At 46.9% G+C, this 15,740-nt stretch overlaps 1 protein-coding gene across 1 annotated transcript in view; it reads right to left on the bottom strand.

Annotated features, from left to right (window-relative positions):
• LOC139077123 (serine-rich adhesin for platelets-like) overlaps nt 1-15,307 on the bottom strand; it is a 29,096-nt gene extending 13,789 nt beyond the window's left edge. Inside the window, exon 1 of the mRNA XM_070583536.1 lies at nt 15,122-15,307. Coding sequence (XP_070439637.1) covers nt 15,122-15,203 — 82 coding nt within the window. The 5' untranslated portion in view covers nt 15,204-15,307. The remainder of the gene's footprint in view (nt 1-15,121) is intronic.
• Between the last annotated feature and the right edge of the window lie 433 nt (nt 15,308-15,740).

Genomic DNA, 15,740 nt, shown 5'->3' with positions numbered 1-15,740 from the left:
ACAACGAACCCAGTTTTAACAAATTTGCAATATTTGGTTCTTTATTGAAAACTCTTTTCCATTTATCAGGAGATGTTGTTCTCTTAAATAATGTGAACATCAAGGCTAAGACACTGCTCCTTCTTTGAAGAGAGCTCTTTTCTCCAAGGTGACAATAGTCAGTTTCAAAATACCTAATCAGAAGAAGGAGATTTTTCACGATTAACCAAATTCAAAACACTCAGAGCATTAATATTTAGAAGACAGTGCTTCGATTGGTGGTACAGGGTTCTGACGTACACATTCAGGGGCTCAAAAGTAAATTTGTCAACAACATGCACTAATTATTTTTTTTAATCCTATGATGTGAATGTCCTTTTCAAACGGAAAAGGCATCATCAATATTTTTTCAAGGAATGAAATTTTAATAGATTTGATTTGATTTGAAGTGGCCAGTCTTTCTTGCTAAAGTTGCTAAATACTCCTTCCCTTAAGACAGCCCTGGGGCGCGCCCGGTGGCACAGCAGTTAAGTTTGCACACTCCGCTTCTCCGTGGCCAGGGGTTCGCCGGTTCGGATCCCAGGTGCTGACATGGCACCGCCTGGCCAAAGCCATGCTGTGGTAGGCGTCCTACGTATAAAGCAGAGGAAGATGGGCATGGATGTTAGCTCAGGGCCAGTCTTCCTCAGCAAAAAAAAAAGAAGAGGTTTGGCAGCAGTTAGCTCAGGGCTAATCTTCCTCAAAAAAAAGACAGCCCTAGGGCTGGCCCCGTGGCCGAGTGGTTAAGTCTGTGCGCTCCGCTGCAGGCGGCCCAGTGTTTCGTTGGTTCGAATCCTGGGCACGGACATGGCACTGCTCATCAAACCACGCTGAGGCAGCGTCCCACATGCTACAACTAAAAAAGGACCCACAACGAAGAATATACAACTATGTACTGGGGGGCTTTGGGGAGAAAAAGGAAAAAATAAAATCTTAAAAAAAAAAAAAAAAAGACAGCCCTGAGAGGTACAAAAGAGATGAAGACAAATTCCATCACTCGGGAGAATAAATAATACCTGTATAGAGGGAAAATATTCAGTCCCACAATGTGGTGCCCATCCCTGGGTAGCCAAGTAGCACAGGGGCTGAATGAGCCCTGAGGTTAGGTCTGGTCAATAAAAGGTGCTCCAGGTCAGAAGTTTAGACATGCCTGGAGGGAAGCTTAAAGAAAAAAATTCTACTATAAAGAATAAAGGGTGGGGGTGCAGGAGCCCTCAGAGGGAGGCATCTGATGAGGGCTGCTTCAATTGTTAAAAAAAAATCTCAGGCAGGAGCTTTTTTGCCAACCATGGGCGAGTGGTTAAGTTCGGGCTCCGCTGCAGGCATCCCAGTGTTTCGTTGGTTCGAATCCTGGACGTGGACATGGCACTGCTTGTCAAGCCACGCTGAGGCAGCGTCCCACATGCCACAAGTAGAAGGACCCACAACGAAGAATATACAACTATGTACTGGGGGGCTTTGAGGAGAAAAAGGAAAAAAATAAAATCTTTAAAAAAAAAAAAATCTCAGGAATATAAGAAGTCACAGTTGCCTTCCTTGTGAGGAAGAAGGCAAGGTTAGATTAGAATGGTGAGGAGACAGACTGTTGTAAACTCCATGATGGCAGGGAGTGTTAACTCTTTCAATTGAATTATGGCCTTTTAAAAATGCAAATTAAGTTTCTACTTTGGTTTTTCATTGTTAACATTTGTCCCAATCTCGTGGAGGTCTAAGTGAGTGCATATACTCTAATTCTAGTTACTTCATAACATGATGTTCATTTAATTGATCATGCCTTTTTTTTTCCCTCAATTTATTTGCCAGGCAGAATATTTAACTACCAACTTGTTTTGTTTAAAATATTTGACTGCACCCACACTAGCTACAGACAAAGGCTCCGTCGGCCAGTAGAGTGTACCGTGCTCCTGAACTTTATCTTCAGGGTCCTCCAGGGTTCCAAACCAAGAAACCAAGTCTTTGGTTTTCTTTAGGAACTTACTCTTTTGGGTTTTCATTAGTTCCCTAGCTGTCCTCAAACTTTTTTTTAACCTTAGTGCTCACCACTAGTTGGAGGGATGAAATTCACGGGGACCAACTCCTAGAGAAGAATTTATTTGAATGTATTTCCTGGGGTTAACTAAAATTTCACCACATTCTCTTCTTAAGAAAGCAATTTAGACTTTTAAGTTAGTGAGAATGACTATGAATCAGGTCTAATTTACTTGAAAAAGAAGTGACTCACTTGCCAGCTTTTGTACTTTATTAATGGTAACTAATTACAGGTGACACGTTTCTAAGCTGGTGTGGACAATGCATGGCCTGAGCTGCAGAGCTGTGCTAGGAGAGCTCTGGATCCTTACTTAACCCCAAATGACTCAACTTTGAAGGGAGACGTCTTTTATTCGGAATTATGAGTAGATTTGTTTACAACACTCCAAATTCTCTGCCTGCCCTCTCCTCAATAAAGTTCCAAAACTGACTTTCTCCAGATGAGGTTTAGATTGGAAGACATTCAGTATGCAATTATTATTAACCTTATTTCATTTTTCTAAGAACATAAATAAGAGCATTGCTCTATCATCTGACTTTGAGTCACCAGATGGAAGCTGTTTACGTAACAAATTTACTAAACTTATTATAGATTCTTGGCAATTAATGTCTTTTCAGAGCCTGCCACACCTCTGTTAACGTCAATATCAGCAGCAAAAGTTTTATGATAGCACAGTCCAATTTTTTTAAGTAAAGATTTTTGTTTGTTTGTTTATAAAAGTAGTACAGCTCCATTTCCAGCAATACAGCAGAAGAGATAAGCCTTTAACCACAAAACCTGCAAACGCCAGATAATGTATTCTGCGCATGCAGAACCAAGATCAGAAGAAAGGGAAATACTCAGGAGTGAAGGAGTTAAAAACTAAGAGGATGTCAGTGCTCTCGCGAGATTTGCAGATTTCTGAGATCTAGAGTTTTGGATTTTAAGGGTTGCATGGGAAAAGGAGATATGGTCTTAGATCAGACACTGTAAATTGAATATCTTCTGCATAAAAGTGAAACTGTCAGTGAAAAGGTGGAATAGAAAAATCAAAAAGAACAAAGAAAAAGAAAGCTGAATGAAGGATACAATTAAGGAAAAAACAGAACTTAATGATATAGAAACAATTGAAAATAGAATCAATAACACCAAAAGTTGGTTCTTAGAAGATAAAATACACAAACTCCTGGCAAAGTTAATTGAGAAAAAGAAAGGAAGAAAAGAAGATAACAGAAATAAAGAATATTAGGACTAAAGCTAATTTTACAACTTAAGGAACCAGGAAAAGAAAAACAAACTAAACCCAAAGCTACTGGAAGGCAGAAAATAAAGATTAGAGCAAAGATCAATGAAATGGAGAATAGAAAAACAAATGGAGAAAATCAATGGAATCAGAAGTTGGTTCTTTGAAAAGATCAACAAAATTGACTTAGTAACTACAAGTGCATCCTGTTTTTTTAACTTTACCCGATCATGAGCATTGCTTTGTGTTTTTATTCTTTGTAAACATGGCCTGAGGGGAGACAAATCTTTTATATCTTAGATGGTAGTTCTTTCTCGTCCTCCTTTTGGAGGATGGAAAAGCGGGCTCAGGGCTGGGTCAGCTAAGCGCCCTCCTGGAGCCCTTCCTCCCGTATGTCCAGCTACACCCGCCTGTCTGTGAGATAATGAGTTCGGGGTCACGTGCCCTCTACTGCTTCTTTGCTCGTAAGTTCTCCCTTAGTAACCCTTACTTTATGCTTGTTCCATGTGCTGCTAGTATGTGTATGTGATAGTGTGTGTGCGTGAGCCCCTTGTGGAACATTGGACATCACCTTTATACATTAAATAATATTCCATTATGGAGATAGCCCATAGTTAACTTTCTGTTGGACACAGGCTGTTTCCAATGTGTTGCTACTATAAAGGAAGGTTTCATGACTAACTTTGTGTATAATATTTTGTTTTGCTTCCATTATTTCAGCTCATTTCCTTAACATGAATTTCTGTGAGTGGAATTACTGGTTGACGCTGTTATAAACATTTCCATGTTGTTAGTACACACTGCCAAATTTCTTCGCAGAAAAGTCGTGCTCATTTACAGTCCCATTAGCGGTATGTGAGAAAGTACCTGTTTCCCCATATCCTTGCCCTTTGAAAAAAAATCTTCGCTCGGTAATACCAGTTTTAAATCTTGTCAAACAGGGCTGTGTCCTCCTTTTGAGTCTTTATTTAAAGAACTTGCTAGTCATGGGCTGAATTGATTAGAGTCTCCTGCTCCAATAAACCGGAAGGCAAGCGAGCGCCTTCACGTCGATGATGTGGTTTTACTGTGTAGGGGGGCAGGCACAGTCTTAGCAAGTCTCTGAAACTGCTGGGCTTGTTGTTAGGATGCAGACATTAGCATTAGTTACAGCAAAACTTCAGTATTGCATTTGTCTTTCACTGCAATTTAAACAACCTTAAATGACTCCTTCAACGAATTACTCAACTATTTAGGAAAACAGTTTGCAGATAACCCAATCTACTAACCTTGAGAAGGTTATTCTTAGGTAAGAAATCCTGGTAAGGCGGTAGGGCTATAGAGAAGCTCTTTTTGGTAAGAATGTGGTCCACAAAAGATAGAGTGCACCCGAATCCCTGGCAGAGATTGTGAAAATGTATTCTGGGGCTCGCCGCCAGAATCTGCATCCATGTGTGTGAGGCGGGGCCCAGGAATCTGTATTTGAACATGTGTCCAGGGTGATTCTGATACAGGTGGTCTACGAACCACATTTTTTTTTTTTATTTCCCAAACCGCCCCCCCCACCCCCCCCCCCCCCCCCCCCCCCCCGGTACATAGTTGTATATCTTAGTTGCAGGTCCCTCTAGTTGTGGGATGTGGGACGCCGCTTTAACGTGGCCTGACGAGCAGTGCCATGTCCACGCCCAGGATCCGAACCCTGGACCGCCGCAGCAGAGCGCGTGAACTTAACCACTCGGCCACGGAGCTGGCCCCTACAAACCACATTTTAAGAAACAATACCCTTAAAATAAAACGATAGTGGCTGCTCTTGAAACTTTTCGTAAGCTAAAACCACCTTGCTGAAGTTGTAAGGCACAGAAATTTGCGGTCTTGATCAAGATCTGTTCTAAAGACTATTTCCAGCTTTATTCTTGCTGCTCAAGCTCTGCTGGAATGAACGACTCTGTCTTTTACCAGAACAGACAGTCAGGCTCTTCAGTTTCCATTGGATTGTTAGACACCTAAAGCCTGTTATTCTCACCCTGGCCAAAAACATAACTTATTTGCAGAACAGAGAGCCAAGAATTTGACTGTGAAGAGTTGACAACTTGGGAAAAATAGGTTTCTCCTCTCCTAATCTCTCTCTCCCTCTCCTCTCCTCTCCCTCCTTTATCTATGACCTTCCATCTTCTACTTCACTGAAAAACCAAAGCCATCTAAATTATCTCCTTCAATGTGCCAGAATCCTCTCCACCAGGAATATCCCACCCCAGAAAAGAGGCCAAATCTCCACTGGAAGACTGTGCACACACTCACACAGACAGATACACACAGATACACACAGACACACAATCAGTGCCCGGTCTGCTCCCCTCTTCCCCCCTCGAATGGCTTAGTCCATCACTTCTCTCTGAGGGTCCCTTTCTGCATTGCTGCTTCTCTTCTGCTGACAATCACATTTAGGGCTCTCTTGACCAAAAAGAAAACTCTTTTATCCATCTTGTGTCTTCCTTATCTATATCTTTTTTTCACCCACGAGCATCCTGAAAGAGGGGTCCACACTGGACACCTCTTCTTTATCATCTACTCCTTACCCTCTGCCCTCCACCTCAATCACTTTGCTGAAAACATTTTCCTCAAAAGTTACCAAAAAACTCCTTCCTAATCACCAAAAATAATTTTCTTCTCAATCCCTATTAGTCTCTATAAAATGTGGCACCATCCATTCATTCATTCCTTCAACAAATATTTATTGAGCATCTACCTCAATATTCTCCCATGACCAGTGTCCCCTTGATATTTGGATGGTGTTGCCCTCCTTGAAGCTGAACGGTTCTTCTCCCCCCAACACTTTCCCTGTTCCTTCTGGTCCCTTTCCCGCTTATCTTCTCTTCTCAGCTCCCAGGTGAAGTCAGTCTTCTTGGTGTCACCTCCAGCCCTTTCCTGCTCCTTCTATACTTTCTCTATACAAATTGCATCTACTTTCATGGCTTACAAAGCTACAAATCTACCCTGACTTTGCACCCATTTTCCAGACTCATCTTTGTAGTGATTTCCTGGCTGCCCTGTCAAATGCAACATGTCCAAGTCAAACTTCTCCTTGAACTGTTTCTTCTATCTTCCTTCCTTATGTGTGTGTTTTTTTTTTTAAAGATTGGCACCTGAGCTAACATCTATTGCCAATCTTCTTTTTTCTTCTTCTTCTCCCCAGAGCCTCCCAGTACATAGCTGTATATTCTAGTTGTAGGTCCTTCTGGCTGTGCTATGTGGGATGCCGCCTCAGCATGTCCTGATGAGCGGTGCCATGTCCCCACCCAGGATCCAAACCAACAAAACCCTGGACCACTGAAGTGGAGCACATGAACTTAACCACTTGGCCACAGGGCCAGCGCCTTCCTTCCTTATGTTAATTGTAACATCAGTCCTCCAGAGATTCAGGCCAGAAACCCCTGAGTCATCTTTGATTCCTTCCTCTTCCTTGTCCGCAATATCACAATTTGTCACCAACTATCGTTCCTCCAAGTTATTTCTCCTGTCATAGTCTCTTGTTCACTTTGCTGTTACTCTAACTATTGCAGCAGCCTCTTAACTGCTTCTCCTAATTCCTCTAGTCCTCACCCTGACTCTTAGCTTCCATCACCCACTGCTGGATTGATCTTCAGCTATGGGAACCAGGAAGGAGAGTTTCTCACATCATCTCCTTAGCAAGGATCACTTTAAATGCCTGTATTGTCTGCACGGAAGGCAGCTGCTTCGATCCTGAGGACGTGGGTCTAGTTGTCTTATTAGAGCCGTGAAGACTGGTGACTGGAATTTTTCCTGTCATCTCACAACTGAGAAAAGGAAACCAGAATCCTGAAGTATGTGTCCTCAGAGGGAGGCCATTTGGTGCTGGCTGACGTTCCTCTGGTTGTGGCTAAGGAGAGGGCTCAGTAGTCCTGTCAATGGGCCTGCCTGCACCGCAGAATGGTTTCTGTAATGAAGAATGCCCGTTACCAGGGCATTTCTACACTACAGGTGGTTTCTGTGGAAGTCATTGTCTTCACTTTGAGTTCTTGAGTCAATTGACTTGGGATTAACTGACCTATACGGTTGAGAATAGATTTATTTTGTACTTCTCTCACTAGGCACGTTTTGACTCTCTAAATTATAAAAATGTTGATGCCACATATCTGTATAGTGCTTTACAGTTTCTCTTAGTTTATAGTACCCCCTTTTCACAGATGAGAAAGCTGATATTTGGAGAGGCTAAGTGACTTGCCCCACTTTCCATACTTCATAAGTGACAGGGCTGGAACTCAAAGGTAAGAGTCAAAGCTTGGAGAGTGTGAGCTCTGCGCCGCTGTGCGACTGTTGTCAAGTGCATGACCTCGCCACAGTTTGGGCTCTTCTAACCCGACTTCAAGAGAGCTGAAGTAAAGGATAGAGAAATAGTGACTGACTTGTTCCAAGTTCTTGGCCTGCTACATGTAGACTAGTCTGAGCCTGAGGACAAGTCTGCCATATTTTCGGGAGCAAATGATGTAACACCAGGCTATTTCTGCCAATTTTCCTGGTGTTTCCTTTTCTGTGATGATGTCAGAGTGAGTTGTGATGGCTGTTGACTGCTTGGGGTGACATGACTGCTGTCAGAATATGTGTGTGGTGTTGCCTAAAATGGATAGTTTTTAAGAAGTTCTCTCAGAGGAAGAATCTGCATCCAGGGACAGTGAGGGCACCACAGCTGGCACTGATGTGGGGCATTCCTCACTCTGAGTCCTGGAACCTTCTAGATTTCTCTTCTACCACTGCAGTCAGAGAGCTCTCAGCAAGGCAGTTAGTTTTCTCCCTTGAACTGCAACTGGTGGGAGATGTCCAGCAGTTGTCCGAGTCCAGTGAGGGATGCAGGTTGGCAAGGTTAATGGTGTTGACAGGCAACGTTTCTCCTGTGTGGGCCTCTGGTGACTCCACAAGTATAAGGAGGGGATGGGTGTGTTGTTGACTCAGGTAAAGGAGTGGTGACAGAAGTGGTGATGACTGGTGGGAGATAACCTTCCCACAGAGTGGCAAAGTCACTCCCTGAAGAGAAAACAAAGCCTGTGTCTTGTGTGCACGCATGCGTTGCCGGCAGAGGGTTATTCTTAGAGCCTGGTCTATTTGTCTTGAGTTATTCCTGGAACTGGAGGTGAGGAACCCATGAGCCACATCCACAAAGTTTCACTTTTCTGCTGTTACTTCCTGATTGGTGGGGCTCTTTGCCAGGCTGTGCCTAGGTCAGTGTAGAGCCGAGGAAAGCACCCAAGTGGAAGGATAGCCTTGAAGAGAAAACTGACTCATGGATGAGCAGCAGGTGCCCTGAAAGGTGTGATAAGTTGGAGCAGGGAGGCAGAACACTGGCCTTGCCACCCTGTGTAGGGAGCCAAGGCCATTTGAGTTGTATCAGCCTTAGAACCAGCAGAGCCCCCATGCTCATCACGGTAAATGGGGTTCGGGATGCAGCCTCAGCCCCTCTCAGAGAGGGGGGAGCATGTCATGGGAACCGTTGCTCACGTGCAGCTGGGTCTGCACTTTCCACGACTGAGGATGAAGACTCTGTTGTTCCCTCAGAAATTCTTGGTGACTAAAGACTGAAATTTCTGAGCGGTTCCTCGGCTGTGAGTGATTTCAGGCTTCTGCTCCTCTGTAGTCAGGGTTTGGGAGCTGAAAATTTCCCAGAGCTGTCCCTCAAAGACAATGGGTTGGTGTGAGATGATGGATGTGATGGCTGTTGGAGCCACTGCTGTAGGGACTGTGACAGGTGACAACAGAGGTGGTAGCTATGGTTTGTGTTCCTGCTGTTATTTTAGAGGAAACAGAAACTGTGACCAGTGTTGTGTCAGCAAACAGAAACTGACCAGTGGTGTGTTGGCCAAGTAGTTTTCCTCCATTGTTCCTAGAATTCAAGATGGGGAAAGACACTAACTCAAAATGCCCTTAGGATAACTGATCTCATGATATCTCCAGCACCTGGAACAGTGGCTGGCATACAGGAATTACTTCACAGACATCTGTTGAATAAATGAACTCGTGTCCCCATCCCCTGGTCTTTGGTTCCTTCAGCTGAGGTTGGAGAGAGGGTGAGGTTGCACCTGTTTTCCTATGACTGTCACGGTGGTCCCGGGGCCAGGAGGAAGCCAACACGATGGTTGCAGCCTGGGAGGTGGGACCACCATTGTGGCAGAAGATAGCCAAACTCCTGGGGGCAAAGCTAGGCTCAAGGGTGTGCCTGCCTTGGATAGGAGCCAGGGAGAGCCGAGCTCCAAAACCAAGGTGGTAGAGGCTGGAAACTGAACTTCTGAGAAGAGGAAGGTGTGGGGAAAAAGAAAGTTGGTGCTGTGCTGGTGAGCATATGGTCAAAGCTAGAGTTTGATGTTTCTTGGCTTGGTTCTGGAGCTTCTGGGGTTATCACCAGGGTAACCTTGGTGTTGCCACACCAGACGGTGGGAGAAATTGTATCAAATGACCTGTGGTGATGTCCAAGGTGAAGAAAGCCCTGTGGCTAAGCAGCGTCTGGGTGTGACTTCAGTGGGTATAGTTGGAAAGGAGAGAGACGATTCCTGCCTTGGAGCCAACTGTGAAAGGTGGATTCTAAATTATTTTCCTCTGTGTTATTGACTGGAATTTTTGAGGTCAGCTCAAAGGAGATGGCTCCATTTACGGAGGAGGAAAAGGAAGAAGTGCTTGAGAAAGCTGTAATGATGCCAGTGACTTTTCCGATACCCCAGTTCCCTCAGATCACAGGCCAGCTGGTCTTTGACTTGTGGAAGAAGAGAATGAAGTGGGAAAGTGGTACTGGAGTAACTGTTGTGATTTGGTATTTGCTTGGTTGTTTTAGCTGTGATTCCTGACAGACATGGCACTTCTGACACCCCCTAGCAAGGTCCTTTCTGAGCCTGACATGGACAAGAAACAGCAGAATCTGACAAAGCCATGGAGTGGTTAAGAGCGTGAATTCTAGAGTCAAACTGACCAACATTTGCTGTATGACTTGGGCAAGTTACTTGACTTCTCTGAGTCTTGGAGGCATTATTTATAAAAGCGGGATGATGGTAGATAATAGTAACATCAGTGGGGTAACCTATGTAAAGGGCTCAGTACCTATGCTCAGTAAATGGCACTCTGCGCTGCCTGGTATCTTGGTCTCTACAAAGTTCTGAGATCCCAGCAAAGGCAGCAATCCTGTGACCGTGTCCTTATCAGGGTAGAACCTCTGCCTGCTGCTCCATTCCCTTCCCAGACCTCCACTGCTACCACCAGGCCAAGCCACAGCATCTTCTGCCTGGACATCTGCAGCCAGCTCCTAACTGACCTCTCATTTCACCCTTGCCCCCTTTCAATCCATCTTCCTCCACAATATCCAGAACGATATCCAGAGTTCAAATCTGATCACATCGCTCCTTTACCAAAACCCCTCACTGTCTACCCATTTTAGTTCCCTAAAATCCATAATCAATTCCACAGCTTACAAGGCCCTGCATGATCTAGCACCTGCCTACCTCTTTAAAGTCCTCCAAAGGGCCAAGCTCTCTCCTCACTCTGCACATCTTCCCCCCACCTGGCTTACTACTTGGTGTTTAGTTCTCAGCTCAAATGTACAGCACTTCCTCAGAGAGGCCTTTCTGGACTTACTAATCTAAACGAGGTCTCCCTATTTTACTCTCACCATAATACTTGCTCACCATAGCACCACATTTGTAGTTGGGAATTTTGCAGTAATTATTTTCTCTCCCTCTGATACTAGATCCCAGCTCCAGGAGGCTACGCCCTGTCTGTTCCAGTTTCACTGTGTACACGCAGTGCTGCCCTAGAACAATGTTAGCTACAAGGTAGGCACTCCTTAAATACTTGTTTAATTAACAAATGTATAAATGAATGAGTGAACGCATGAATGGATGAATATCTCAGCTTCTGCTCTTCCTCCCTCAATGGGCTGTGTTGGTTTAGAGATTTGTTTGTAAGCAGTTTTGTGCTGCAAGGCAAACCTAGTGAACAAGGAATCAGGAGATATGGCTTCTGGTCCCAGCTGCCCTTCTTATGGGCTATGTGACCTTAAACAGGCTTTGGAGGCAGCAACCATGACTTATTCATCTTTGTGTGCAGAGCACTTGGCACAAGCAGAAATTTAGCAAGTGAATGAATAACTCTAAACTCTTTCCTATTCTGAATTCCCCAAAACCCAGTCAGCAGGATTTTTGGAACTCAAACTGCAGTTTTATTTGGGAGTATTTAAAGAGAGGATAGATGTCTATGCAGAACTCAAAAATGCGTACTTGGAGAACCGAGCTGCCCACAACCCAAGCCTAACCCTAACGCTCCATCTGAACATGGCCACGGTTGTAGAGGCCTCGTGCACAAACACAGACAGGCACTCAGATCCTGGGGCCTCTTCAGAGTCTCAAGGAAAACGTTGAGTGTTTAAACCTCAATGAAGTGCCAACAAACTGAATTCACTTCAACTCAACTCCTTGACGCTTTGCTGGGAAGTAAGGACTAAGTATCTGCTTGCCACGAATTCAGCCTAGTAGAAGGAAAGATGAACACTCGAGGAGAAACGTTGGAACTGCGAGGAGAGATGGCCTATAACCTCTTTGGTCCTGGCCTTTGGAGAAGTGGCTTTGTGAGCTGTGTGATGTGCCTATCTGAGGCATCTCACGGTGCCATGAAACCAGGGAACAGACAGGGTAGCAAACCACTTGCGTGAGCACGTAAAAGACCAGCCACTTCTTGGCCTCTCCTGGCAATGAAGGCTTAAATCACTCCCGTGTCAAATACCGCCAGGACAGCCTCTGCCTCCGGAGCCGAGCCCAGAAACCAGGGGCGGGGAGGAGATTGCTGGGCAAGGAACCATGAAGTGGTGGGATCAGCTCGAGCAGGGCCTTTGCCCGATGGCAGAGCTGGCATTTAGGATCTGTTCACGCTTTATAAACTACATTCTGAATAAACCAAGCTGGCCCTTGCAAACCCACAGGAAGGACGAGGTGGCTTCTTAGAGACTCAAGGATCCTTGGATAAATGAAAATGCCTCTGAGCCAAGAGAGGTGCCCGCTCCATGTCTGGCTCCATCCCCCTCCTCACTTCCCATCTCCCCAGCTCTGAAATGGAATGATTTCTCTCTCAAACCAACTTTACGACTCTTCGACTTTATTCCAGAGACTACCTCATTTTACCCTCACCACAACCCTAGGAAATAGCCACTTCCCATTTGACTCATTTTGCCGATGAAGACACCCAGCTAAAGGGACTCGTCTCACCTTTCCTGGGCTGGTAAATGGCAACATGAACATGGGGCCTTCTGATCTCAAGTTCCTCCTCTTTGCTGTACATTTTGTTGAGCCGCTGGCCTAAATTTGATTGATTTTCTTGTCAGGACCTGTTCTTCAGGGATTCTCTCCTTTTGGGTGTCCCCAAGCACAGTGAGGGTTTCCTGGGCCGGGGGCGGGAGCTGATGGCCTGCAGAGGGTTTTGGTGCCCTCTGTGGCTAGTTGGTTAGTCCTCTCCCAAACCGACAGACAGACTGGAGGTTCTGTGAGAGAGGGACAGCAGGAGACCCATCCCTTTGGGGCCCTCTGGGACTGTGGACCGCTCCTGTCCTGTACTCACTACTACCAGGTGAACTCCCAGTGGCCGCGCAGGGCGACAGCCCCTCGGTTACTGGGCCACTGATAGTGTTGGAGACTGAGGCTTACTTTGACCCAGTTTCATTGCAGTAGGGCATGGAATCAGGGTTGCCTTGTGAGTCATTCCTGCCAGGAGCCACCAGTAGCCACTGAGTTTCCACTGGCTCCCTATCCAGCCCATCCCTGTCCATCCTCCTTTTCCCTTTCTCCTTCAAGAGCCAGGGCTTTTCCTTAAGGAAGCCCTTACCACTGCAGTGCCTAGGTGGAAACCCGGAGTTCCTCCCTCTGGCCTGGGCAGAGGCTCTGACACCTGCTCCAGGGATGACCCAGGTCTGGACGAGGCTGCTGGCAGCAAGTGTGGAAACAGGCTCTGGATTCAAATATAGGCAGGTCACCCATAAGCCCCCGTCAGGGATCCAAGGGAACAGGATGGACCAGTTTCCACTTTCCCAGAAGCTCCCCCAGGCAGGTGTGGAGACTACTTTTCCCTCCAAGTCCTCATGAAGCTCAATCAGATGCTTGGGAAACCACCTCCCATCCCATTCCCACCTCCTTTCCTAGCCCTGCTCCATTTTATCCCCCAACAATGCACAGGACTCAGAGCTTCAGGATGTTCCTGCACTTCCTCAGGGTCATCTTGGGGGCTCCCTTCCACCTTCATGGTCCTCTGCCCCTTCTCTCGCGCATACCCTATCGCTCACCCCCTTGGCTTTCCTTGCCTGCTCTCACCCAAGTTCTTGCCCCTTTGGGCTCCTTTCCACAGATTTCCTGGCTCCTCCTGAGCTTGATGACCCTAACGCAGGGCTGAGTGCGGAGTTGGTACCGAACACTTTTCGTGTTGACTTTAAATCACAGAACATCAAAACTTAAGAACTTAGGGAACAGAGGTCACACCGTTCACCACCCAGCTTTTTACACAGGGGAACCAAGGCCTTGAGAGAGATACAATAGGGCCTGGTCACAGGGACCAGATCAGTTAGCGCAAAACCAAAACTAGGCCCCAGGGCCCCTAAATCCAAGCCACATTCTCCCCATTGTCCATGGTCATGACTCCCAGAGACACTCCTTCTTCCACAGCTCTATATTTTACCCCCAGGACAAGACCTTGAGTGGCTGGCCGCTGCAGCCTCTGAAGGCTCCTTCCAGCCTCCATTTCCTTAGTGTGTAATGAGTGGGTGGGGCTGGGGGGTGGCGTGGGGGGAGGCTGTGCTGGGAGGGTGGGGAGGCGATGGTCATTTTATTTGCCCTTAGCCAAGCCCTTAAACCTTTCAAGGAGGGCGGAATATTCCACTTCACTGGCATGTGTCTCTCACTCTCCTAAGAGAGTGTGTTCTTTCCGACGCTCTCCCCGTGAAATGATGCCTTGGGTGAAAGCCTCCCAGGCCTGTTGAGGAGGGGAAGGAGCTGTGATTGTTGTATCTTGGTTTGGGCTCCTGACCCCTCACCCTCTCCTGGGCCCCAGAGCCTCTGAGAAGACTCAGACATTCAGAAATACAGAATGAACCCTGGTCCTGGAGCCAGAGGGGCAGCTTGGAAGGTGGTGGGGAAAGGACTGGGCGACGCAGGGGGAACTTCTCCGACAGGCCTTGCTTCCTTCCCCACCCCCCAGCTCCTTACAGAGAGGGGAGGTGGCGTGTGTAGGAAGCCAAGGCCAACACCCAACACGGGGCTATGAGCCCTGCCCTGAGGGCTTGAGCCAATGAGCCAAGGCAAGAAGCTACTGCCCGCATCTCAGCTGCTCTCTAGTCCTTGCCTTGTTTCTCAGAGCCAGTCTGCCTCTTTCCTTCCTTGCTTCCTTCCTTTCGGTTCTGCCTGTTTGTTCTGATTTTCTCTGTGTCTATTTTGCTTTGGTTCATCCGTTCCTCACCTGTCTTTTCTTCTAACTCTACATCTTTATACACATTTTTCTTCCAGTTCTGTCACCCAGCTTTCCTGTTTTCCTGTGTCAGTATCTCTCTTCAACTCTCTCTACAGTTCTGCCTACTGTCTCTTTCTCTCCACAAAATAGGCCTGGTTCCCCCGATGGGTTTCCAAAAACCAGGCCACTCTTGTCCCCCAGACATCTCTCTGCTTCTCTCTGTCTCTGTCTCCTCTTTTCTCTGTCTCTGTAGCATTCTCCCTCTCTCTCTCTTCCATCTTGTCCCATCTCTGTCCTTTCATCTCTCTCTCCACGACAAAGGCCCCAGCTCCGCTGATGGGCTCCCTGACAGCAGTCACCCTCGGCTCCCAGAATGCTGCCCCAGGTGCGTCACTTACCCAGGACCACTGGCCAAAAGAGGCAGGAACATAAGCAGCTCAGGAACAGCCAGGGGACCCTCCTCCAATGGGCTCCCCTCATGGCTCCAGAAAGAGTCCCTCAGGCTCCCCAGGGGAAGCTCTTCAGCACAGAAGCAGTGGTGCGAGGAGCAGAGGTGAACCTGTCCCCACCAGCTGCTGGCCTGAAATAGGTGCATTTCCCTGAGGGGCCAGAGTACCAGGGGAAGAGGACAAAAGAGGGCGGGGCCCGGTGCCAATCATCATTGCCCCGTCTTTTCTTTCCTCAATCTCCACCCTCTTCCCCCACCAGGAAAAAAAAACACTGAAACACCCATTGCTCTGCGGCTAGTCAGCCTGAGCCAAGCAGGGGGAGGGATGGGGAGGTTGGCGATAGAAACTAGGGCACCCTGGAAATGAATGGGCCACCCTCCTGCTGGGATCCTGGGCCCTCTCCTCTCTCCCCAGGGGCTGCCCTTGTCCTGCCGAGCTTTGAACCGCTGCGGTGGGAGGCAGCTGGGTCATTTCAGAAGAAAGGGCAGGGGAGATGGGATAGAAAAGGGCCAAGAGGGGGTGAGTTTGGAACTGTCTGAATAGGACAGAGAGTGAGATTTGAGGAGAC

This window comes from Equus przewalskii, chromosome 18 (genome assembly GCF_037783145.1).
Source record: "Equus przewalskii isolate Varuska chromosome 18, EquPr2, whole genome shotgun sequence".
NCBI lineage: Eukaryota > Metazoa > Chordata > Mammalia > Perissodactyla > Equidae > Equus > Equus przewalskii.
The sequence above is the reverse complement of the archived record's forward strand: the minus strand, read 5'-3'. Positions and strand labels throughout refer to the sequence as shown.